The 10,475-nt window shown below is 40.7% G+C and overlaps 2 protein-coding genes across 3 annotated transcripts in view; both read right to left on the bottom strand.

Annotated features, from left to right (window-relative positions):
* Positions 1-870: 870 nt before the first annotated feature.
* LOC147317403 (uncharacterized) lies at positions 871-6,144 on the bottom strand. Its single transcript, XM_086314297.1, has 2 exons — positions 5,968-6,144; positions 871-4,094 (listed from the first exon to the last, which is right to left on the bottom strand). The coding sequence occupies exon 2, from the start codon at positions 4,078-4,080 to the stop codon at positions 3,319-3,321; it is 762 nt and encodes a 253-aa protein (XP_086170423.1). The 5' UTR covers positions 4,081-4,094; positions 5,968-6,144; the 3' UTR covers positions 871-3,318.
* A 1,485-nt stretch (positions 6,145-7,629) lies between these two features.
* Positions 7,630-10,475, bottom strand: part of LOC147317402 (coronin-1C-A) — a 39,539-nt gene continuing 36,693 nt past the window's right edge. For both annotated transcript variants that reach the window (XM_086314295.1, XM_086314296.1), the window contains one exon: positions 7,630-10,212. In XM_086314295.1, coding sequence (XP_086170421.1) covers positions 10,093-10,212 — 120 coding nt within the window. In that variant the 3' untranslated portion in view covers positions 7,630-10,092. The remainder of the gene's footprint in view (positions 10,213-10,475) is intronic.

Genomic DNA, 10,475 nt, shown 5'->3' with positions numbered 1-10,475 from the left:
TTCAGCCACCACATGGTTACACTTGCTTTTCAGCTGGTGCGCTATCATGTCCTGTTTGATCTTTGGCAGTTTGACCTACTTAAGACCTGAAAGAAGTTTTATGTTTGAGGATTAAAAAAACATTCTTATGAATTTTCTACATTTTTAAAACAGATTTCAGATGGCATCATGATTTATCCATGTCACACTGGAAATAAGATATATTAAAATACACAACTGAAAGAGTTGCACTGTTCATACAGCATCAATATTTCATTACTTGCTCAAAATATGGAACAAAAGGGATTCGACTTTTTATCATAATTCTAATGGGAACAAATCAGGGTCCCCAGGATTTGTATAAACAATACATGAGCTCCTGTTTTGTGCCAAAGGGTCCGTATGTATCTGGATTACTGCTATTGAAATATTAAACAATTCTGTACAGTTGCCAGCAAAGGACAAAGGGGGCTCTCGTCATCTCCAGGCTCGAGTACCTTCTTCTGCAGTCCCGCGAGGTGATGGTGCCAGCGGCTTCATCCCGGCCAATCAGAAAGCTCTGGCAGTGTTTTTTTTTTCTTTTGCAGATCAGGGGTTTGAACTGTTAAAAGAGAAGACAGCCTATATCATCACAGAGCAGATATCACAGATCTGGCATTTCGGTAATTACCTTAAAATAGTTACCAGTGATTTCTGTGTGGACGCAGGTCAAAATTACAGATTCCCAAGTGGAACATAATGTGCACGTTGAGATTGTCCTCTTGTTTTTCCGAGACCTTCCTCACCTTTTCTAATTGTAGGTTTCCACAGGGTTGTATCTGTGCTTCATTTGGCGTAGCTTCAGCCATGTACGCTGCTACATTTACGGCACTCAGAGACATCTTTTTTGATAGCTTTATTAAATATAAGCAAAACAAAACGGTCTTTTTGTAAACAATTCAAGTGTCAAAAAAGAAAGCAACTGTGGCTGAGGTTAGGCGGAAAACAGTATGTCAGCATGACAAAAGCATCGGCACATAATTCAGGCTTAGATTAGATGCTCAAGGTCATTAACTTAACAACAGAACAGAGTAATTTAATCAAAGAAAATCAGATAAGAGAGACAAATATGCATCTGTCAAGCCTATACACGTAAGCTAAACATGCCAACTGTCTGTCCTTCTACTCACATTTCAAACGTTTACACTTAAAATAAAAAAGCATAATTTATCGTATACATAAATGCACTAACTATTTAAAAGGAAAACTTAAACATTTGTTTTCTACTGCCTACTTTTTTATACATTTGCCCATTGAGAGCAGGTCAAAGGTATTAGCCGAATAAATATGTACAGTCATCGTACAAAGAAAGTGACCCTCTTTCAGTTCAAGACAGTTCAGAACAGCATCCTGTGACATATTACAACATGTCACTGATTTAACAAAGACTAAGCTGAAACGCAGAAGCAGTGTGTGGAAACTAAGTCCACCCTTCCATTATGAAGTAAGGGGGTAACTAACAGCCAGGTACTGCTGATCAAATGCATTTGATTAACTAATCATTTGATTAACTAATCATTGATTAACTAATCATTGGCAGGTGTGAGCACCTTTATAAAATCAGAGGTTTGTAGGTCTGTGGTATTCAGGTGTGTTGACACAATGCTGAGGATGAAAGACATCAGCAACAGTCATCAGTGTGGGAAAGGTCATAAGGTCATTTCCAAACAAACTGAACTCCATCACTCTACAGTGAGAAATATAATTCACAAGTGGAAAATGTCCCAGCAAATTCACCACAAGGTCCACGCCCCTAAGATCTACAGCTCAGACTGTGCAGGCCTCAGTTAGCATGTTAAATGTTAAAGTTCATGACAAAACAATTATCAAAGAAAAGACTTAACAAATGTGGCTTATTTGGAAGGGTTGCCAGTAGAGATGCTTAGGTTTAAGTTACATCTGATTAAACCACAAGACCAAAGCAGACATGTGTGGTCACTGTGCACGGCGCCATGTTTAGGGAAAACTGAACACAGCATATCAGCACAAACACTTCATAACAGCTGTCAAGCACGTTGGTTGCAGCCACTGTGTCCACCATGAACTCCTCTGCATACCAAAGTATTGTTGAGTCTAATGTGAGACCATCTGTCTGACAGCTTACGCTTGGCCTAAATTTGGTTATACATCAGGACAATGATCCCAAACACAACATCGAATCTACAACAGAATGATTGTTGCAATGGTTCAGCCAAATTTCAGATCTCAGCTCGATTGTAATGCTGCAGGCCAAATACCCGCAAACCTCAATGAACTGAACCACTGCAGCAAAGAAGAATGGACCAAACTTCCTCCACAACGACGCGTGAGACTCGTAAAGTCATTCAGAAAACAATGACTTCAAATTATCGCCGCAAAAGGAGCGTACTTAATGTTTCACACTCTGCTTCTGCATTTTGGTCTGCAGTTTTTCAATTTAAGACCTGATCATTCTTTAATATGTCCTGATACGTGAAACCTTAGAACTGAAACACACTGTGATCTCTTTTTACCATGACATGCAGTACACATAGTAGATTTGTGGTAATTTATACAGCCTTTGTTCAGATACCTAAAAATAACACAGTTAAAAGGTTTTTAAAATAAAATATGATATCATGTGAAACTTAACAACCCGATGCAAACAAAATGAAGTAAATATAACTGTAAATATAAAGAGAAAGTTTTGCTACTTATCACGTCAAGTTTACTGACATTTCACTTTGACTTATTTACAGCACCGAACGTGTTGCTCTAAATGACAGATCCAGATGTTTTCACTCCAGCAGGACATAATGAGGAGATTCCTTTGGACAGGTATGTGGAATAATACTTTATTTTAGTTCCCTTTGAAAGTGTTATTCACAGGAAAATAATACTTATTATATAAAGTTTTACTGCCTCAGTAGCACAGTGGTGTTATGTTTTTTTCAGTAATTACAGGAAAAAGAAAAATCCTGTGCTTGCCGTGCCAAGTTAAAGTTGTTTTCGGCACATGAAAACAAAGTGGCTGTTAAAAGGGTCTCGGTATGCTGCTATCTTTCCTCGTGCCTGCTTATCAATCAAACAATTTGAGCTGTACCATTTGTAATCTTTTCAGTAACCAGTGATTTGGGTAATAATCCTCTTCACTGTATATTTAAATCTAGATCTTAGACTTTAATGATGGGTAATTTTTCTTCATGAGGCATGACTTCACTTAAATATAGACCTATTTCCCTCTGTAAGGCTATTCTAATGAAAACACATTTTGAGGACCCATTTTGCCTTTGCCCGTTTCTGATCTTGTTTAAAAAGCGAGAAAAAGCCCACCACTGTGACCTAGTGGTGGCCTTTTTTCAGATGGCAGGTGCAGACTGGCTGACTGGAGCTAGAGCTGGAGCTGGTGCTGGGACTGGAGCTCTGCTGAACCTCCTCCCTGTGCTTCACCTTCTCTTTGTGTTTTGGTTCCTCTCTCCGCTTTTCCACTGCCTCTGTATCTCTGACCTTTCTGACCTCCTGTCGAGGTGATGACCGGACGTCTCTCCCTCTCTCTCCCACCAGCGCCTTGGAGGGCATCCGCAGGTTCTTCGGGGAGGACATGCTCTGAGTCTGGACCCTCTTGACGTGATCGACGGCGTACGGTTTCTCCTGCAGGTCACTTGAATCCTTGCGTCCTCCGGCTTTATCGGCCGTATACTTCCTGGGTGGATGAGGTAGGGGCTTATATGCCTCCAGCTTGCGCTTGTGACTCATTGCAGAGGCACAGCAGATGATGAAGACCATGACGATGAGAAGAGAGGTCACCACGATGATGATGAGCATGTTCTCCTGCAGGAAGTCCACTACTCGGGTCAGGACGTAGTCCTTCAGACGGATCATGGTGGTGGTTATGGTGTTGGTGAGAGTGGGACCCCCGGTAGCGGCGGTAACGTGAACAGGCGCGCGGGTGGAGAAAGACACCGGGAAAAGGAGCTCCAGCTCGGCTTCATCTCCGCTGCCGTCCATGGATATGTTGTAGAACAGAGGTGTGGCGTGACACACAGAGCAGCACAGCGAGAGCAGGGTCACACAGGAGACCTGAAACACCAAGTGAGACTTCATCTTCTCTTTGAGTCCTGCAGAAACAACAAGAGGATGCTTTTAATTTCAGGCAGCACATAGACTCGAAGTCACTGAAAGAATAACGTTGATTGTTAGGTGAAAAGATTTGGGACTGCCTTTCTCAACTTTAATATCTGATCAGAAGGCATGTGGTCCTGTCTTGGGTAAGGTTTATGACGTGCACGTTTCTGGTTGTACTGTCTCTGTTGGCAAGTGTTGTGCACACGTGTAGTGCTCTGTTGGCTATTTTATTTTTAAAGCTTCATTCTGATGGATGACAATGTGCCCAACAGCTCCTCTAAAACAGCTCTAAATCTTGTTGGTTTCATCCTCACACATTAGGAAGACATAAAATGTAATAGCTTTAGTTTTAATGTGGTCTGACTGTTTCCCTTAAGACCAGCAGCCTGTTGCAGTGACTCCTGGTTTTCAGGTGCTGGTAGGACAAAAGCCTCACTAACTGTTGCTACTCTTTATCTTAAGCTCCTCACTCACCCTAAATATTTACCGTATCACATCTCAAGTGTGACTGGTATCCATCTTGACCCGGGTTTTTCATTTGCTGCCTCTCTCTCTCCTGCACCAGATCTATTTTAGCAGACAGCAGAGTAGCCATTACTTACTCGGGGTGGAGACAGTGAGTTTGGAGCTGGAGGCCTTATAATTTGTAAAGCAGAGGGAGGCCACCCATCCACCACACCAAAGCCAGGAGGAAACTGTATTCTAAAGCGAGCACAGAGGCGTGGGAGACCTGCGGCTCTCGCCTCTATATTTACGCTGGGCAGCAGCTGCTGTTCACCAGCCCACAGCAGCACAGTCTCACTGAGGATATTTCTGCTTCCAGGAAAAGCTGCATTTACACCACGACTGAGTGAAACCTCCTAGCTTGCTCAGTGTTACATTTCTCCATCCTTTTCTTTTTGGCTTCCTCTCACTGAGAAGATTTAACCGAAACCAGTGAGTCTGTTAGCTCTGCAAACCTGTTTAACTCTTTAACCCAGTCTGTAATTACACAGTGCTAAGCTGTAAAGACAAGCTCCCCTTCCCAGTGTGGTCAAACATACAGCATGTACTGTGCTGCACCAGATGGCGGGCTGGGTCTCCATCCTTGAATGTACAGCTCTAGGATGGCCCTGCCCCTTAAGTCCCCATAATTACAGCTAAAATTACATTTCCTGTATTTCACTAGAGGGTCGCCCTTACCTTCAGCTCAAAGCCTTCTAATTTGTGACACTTTAAAGCTTTTATAAACTTAATTACATGAAAAACTTTGAACGTGCAGAGCCATATTTTACACATATACCTATCTCACATTCAGCCTGATGACCCAGTGTGCAGCAACTTACTAAACAAATGTTAGACCATCTCAAATATTTCTTGACATACAATTGTGGCTACCTGGTACACGGTGCAGATTCAAGGTTAGACATTTAGATCTTTTTTTTAAGGAAGTATTCAGAAGTAAATAATCCTTAAATAAGTCGTGCATTCAAAACTACAGAAGTATTTAAGAACTGTACCAACGATCCCTTTAACTTTTGCTGCAATATTACGACTATTACAGTTGCATGTTGAGCGGTTTTCCCTTGCAGTGAGTAAATTATAGCACAAGATTATCAGCATAGTTGAATCTGTAGTGATGCATCACATGATTTACAGTTGGATTATGGGAAAAGTTTGCAACATTTGAATCTCTGACATAAAATAGTTGAACCGAATGTACTTTTGCACAAACATTCAGACTTCATTTATTTCTTCATCACTATTTGCCACTCGTGAAACGAATGTATAAAAGTACAACGTATGAAAGGTCAAACATCCTGAAAATATTTGGCTTCTCTTTAACCTTGAACTTAATTTCACTACAAATGTAAAATGTATACTTACAGGATGTGCTAGCCTCGGCTTCTCTTCTGTGCAGCACAAAGCAGTGAGTAAGACTGCAGAAAGAGGGAGGAAAAGGGGGAGACAAGACAAGACGGACAGACGAGAAAGTAAGAGTGGAAGACCGTTTCCGAGGATTCGCCCTCCCTGCTGACTTGTGCCGACTTGTTGTTTTACTGAGCTCTTAAAAGTATCCTCACCTCAAACTCATGTCCAGCCCTCCATCTTCAGGTTCTCCTCCCTCTTTTTCTTTCTGAACTTTCTATCCTCCAACAGCCTAACTCTTGGTAAGTTCATGTAGCCGGCCATGTGGGACCAGATTTTTTTATCATACATATGTTTTTTTGAGAAACATTTGATCTGAGCATGGTGATACTTCACACTAACAGGACAAAAGATACGCGGGATGCTCTACAAATAGAAACAGTCTTTATTTGCAACGAAAGGCTAATTTGCCACAGTATGTGCTCGTCCATTCACAGTCTGACTGACAGATACAACCTTAGCCTCAGTGTTTATCTTTAAAACAAATATGTTGCAGTTGGTGCATGTTAGTCCCAAGTTCTTCGGAAAAGGGTATTTCTATTCTTGGTGGGGCGAGTTCCACAACTTTTTTTTGGCCTGCACTGAATACTCTCTAATTACGTTCCTGCTGATTACAGCCTGTCTCTGCAGGGCATACAAGACCAGTACAGGGAGAAAGCACTCTTTTCATCCTGAAACACATGTACAGAGCAAATATATGAACTAAATGGACTTTTAGGAGCACTGGATAACTGTTTAACTTGCAGGGCATTTATTTAAGGGTGCTCGTGTTTCTCGTCTTGTTACACAGTACTGCGTAAAAGTGTCAATTATAGTTTTTTTTTCTTTCCAGGGAGCCAAACCTTTCTTATAGTGGTCTGAAAAAATACTTTCTGAAGGCCATTTTCTGGAAATCTTTCAGTTTTCTTTGGACATTGGCTGCTTTTTCATTCATTTTCAGTCCAGTTCTTGTACCCGTCCATTTTCACAGGAATGTTTTTCTTTTTTTAAGCCACTTAACCCTGACCCATGAATCATCCATGCATTAAAAAAAGGCACCAGTGTTGTGTCTGCACATAACAAACAAAGAACCAAGTTCTATATTTAGCCACTTTGGAATAAAGTAGGTGTTATAAGAGGCTGGTAGTAACTATTTGTTAAGTTGAATCTGTAGAAAATGGTAAAGATTAAAGTGTGACAGGCACAAACTAGCATGTTTGCACCAACAAGGGGATTCCCAGAGAACTGTTGGCCAAAACCTGCACACATCTATGTGATTAAGAAACAGAAGAAAAAAAAAAATCTAGCAAAGACCTGACAAGACGTGAGAGAAGATTTTTCCCTTCTGTTGGTCCATCTTAAGGATGGCTCATACCAAGTATTGAGTTTCAAGCTTGTTAGAACTGTATGAACTCAGAATTGACTTTTACTTTATTCAAATGATAAAAAAAAAAACCCAAAAAAAACCCCACTGCTACTATTTTCAAGCCACACAAAGAAATGAGAAATAACTCAAGACTTTTGGGAATGCATGTTGACTCTGTGTGTGTGTGTCATACAGTAGTACCTAATAAAGTGTCCAGTGAGTGTCATATTGATCATTAATTGGTGTATTTGTTAATTAACAACTGAACAGTGAACTCATTTTAAAAATTCTTTATTAATTTTTCTTATAATCAATGGTTTGATATTTGAAGCAAGAATAATGAACAAAAATGCTGAGCAGACCTCCACACGAGGCTTTCATCCTGGTTCATTTTTCATCAGATTTTCTTTCTTGATAACCTCCGACGTAACGGAGGTTCTGCTTTTCTCATGATGGCAAGGTGCAAGGAACAAACAGGGGGAATGTTTAAAAATCCACCTCCCACACAAATACCCTCTTCAGCACATCCACAAAACAAAAGAAATGGGGAGGAAAAAAATAGATATGGTCACGTTATTTACACAGTTCTCACTCATTTTCTAGACCTCAATTACAAACATACATCTATCTTTCAACACATTTTTTATTTTTCCACCTACAGTGTCCCTTTGGATCTCTATAAGCTACTACTCCTCAAAACTCCGCTCTTGTGCCAACAGTGCTAACCCAGAGAGTGGCAGTCTCATATAAAAGATATGGCAGTATGACCAGTGTCAGCCAAACATGCATCACACTCTACATTTCCTGTCACTAATATTCTCAGATTATTGACGACTCAGCTAACAGATTCCTGGTTTTACATCATTTTACATTTTAAGCTTGTACCCCAGAGGAAAGTGTCACAGCGTCAGGGGCACAATGTGTTTGACAAACCCTGACAAAGTAATGCTGCCTGGTGAACTTTATTATGGACTGGCAGGACTTCATGATGTCACACAATACGTAAGAAACTGAGTCCTTTGAATTTTGTACTGAGTATAGCACCTCAAAGTGGGTTTAAACTCCAGGCACCTCGCCTCCATTTATTCCACAAAACTACTCACAGAACAGTCGACCTACAAAGAAACCAAAAATAATAAAACACTTCCAGGGTCACCTCTATGGCACTTTCAGGTCTTTACAGTGGTAACATTTATTAAAGGCAAACAACAGATTGAACCATTACCCGTCTCAGCTTCCCACAGGGAAACAATCTTTAAAAAAAACAACAACAAAAAAAACAACAACTCAGGTTGAAAAATATGATCCATTTTCAAATTTGACTGCACTAAATTGGAGCATCTGAGAAATAGCCAAGATGTGGAAGTGCTAAGAGGGATGTAGAAACAGCTGGAACAAGAAACAGGATTTAATTGAACATTGAAGCAATAACCCAACTACTTACTTCTTCTAAATTAAAAGGAAAACTCTGTAGTGGAAAGTCTACAGTGGCTGGTACCTAAAAGGCCAGAGACATGAGGACCCAGATTAGGCCTTTGAGGTCTAGCCAGCTTTAACATCACGTGTTTAAAAGCAGTCAAGTAGCTGCGGGATTATTTGATGTCATTTTAGAAAACTTTCTTTTGTGCTTGTACAGAAAACGCAGACATCAGATGGCAAAGCAAACAAAAGAGCAGTGACAAAAAAAATGAGCCCACTGCACTTGACTACAGTGATGTGCTGAGCAAGCACATGGATAACCAAACAATCGGGTTGGAGTTTTTCCTCGCAGAAAGAATGAAAATGCAAAAGCTCGTCTTTCCATGAGCACCACATAAAGAATCCCAACAACTAAGCAGTGCGACCGAGTCACCGCAGTGAGTGTGTTTCCCCCCCCCCTCATACCAAGAACAGCCAATAGGAATTGTGGAATGTGTCACTTTCTTGAATAAGTGCAGAGTGCATGTTGGTAAAGCAAGGTAGAAAGGAATGCATGTTTACTTGGACTATTACGTCCACAGTCGGAATGATGGAAAAGCGACAGGAATGAAAGGAAACAGCAGAGGCGAAGTGTGGATTTCTGCAGCTTCAACAGAGACAGCAAGAATTAGTCACTTAAGGTTGTGTCTGAGTGTTTGGTGTCCGCTGTGGCAACCTGCAATGTATTTTAACTACAAATTTAATCTGTCAGTCTCTCTTTCAGAACCATCCAATTAAATTATTTTAATTTCATAGTGCATCACTGATTTTGTTTCTGTACTTTAAAAAAATACTGCTAAGGAAGTGTAAACAAAAGTCCAGATTTGGCAATGTCTTAATTTTGGAGAAGGGCAAACACCAAACACTGAGGCCTACTTATAAAACATGATGCTATACAATGATAAATTGGGGGTGGGGGGCTGTTGACATGGTTTTCTTGATCATTATTCTAAAATGCAAAGAATTATGTAAGATCTTTTTATACAAGTAGACACAATTTAAAAAAAAAAAAAAAAAGACTGCCACAGAATAAAAGGAAAAGTCCTTTGCCACCAAAAAGAAAGTATTTTCTACTAAATCTGCCACATGTTCTTCTTATTCCACCTGTTTTAAACTGAGGGTTGGGAGCTGGCTAAGAAAAAGTTCATCTGGAATGTTGCTAGGGATCTTTGCTAGGCAGACGAAACACTGTCATTGAGATAGGCAGTGAGTGTTCCCGCCCACCCCCACCCCCAGCCAGTGGAGCGTCCTGAATTGTAGCGGGTTGGGCAAAAGGGTCCTTAAATGGCAAGTTTGGACATCTGCTCTTCAAGTTGGACGAGTCGCTTTTCTTGACTGCTGATCATGTCCTTGAGGGACTTGATTTCTTTCAAGATCTCCTCCAGCTTGGCTTCAGATTTCTGTGAGAGATACGAGAAACAAAAGTGAGACTTAATGGGCTTTTAACCATCTTTATGAAAATACAGCTACAGTCACTTTTAAAATGAGGTAAACCTAAGGTGGGTCCCTTAGTAGTACGCCTTGAAATCCGTGGGTCAAAGAAACTTCTAGGAATTTTAAGCTGGTTTTGCACACACTGAACTTAATGACTGCACCGATGAATAGGGCAGATCATAGAAAGATGGATTCACAAGGAGTGAGAGTCTAGTTAAATCCACTCCCT

The sequence above is a fragment of the Aulonocara sp. 'chitande type north' Nkhata Bay genome, linkage group LG12 (genome assembly GCF_057382095.1).
Source record: "Aulonocara sp. 'chitande type north' Nkhata Bay isolate Kocher_YH1m ecotype deep benthic linkage group LG12, A_spYH_male_GT1.1, whole genome shotgun sequence".
In the NCBI taxonomy this organism is placed as follows: Eukaryota; Metazoa; Chordata; class Actinopteri; order Cichliformes; family Cichlidae; genus Aulonocara; species Aulonocara sp. 'chitande type north' Nkhata Bay.
Note: the sequence above shows the minus strand (reverse complement) of the source record. Positions and strands in the feature narration are given on the sequence as shown.

Excerpts from the sequence above, each read along its gene's own strand:
- LOC147317403 (XM_086314297.1), bottom strand. The coding sequence starts at position 4,080 with ATGAAGTCTCACTTGGTGTTTCAGGTCTCCTGTGTGACCCTGCTCTCG.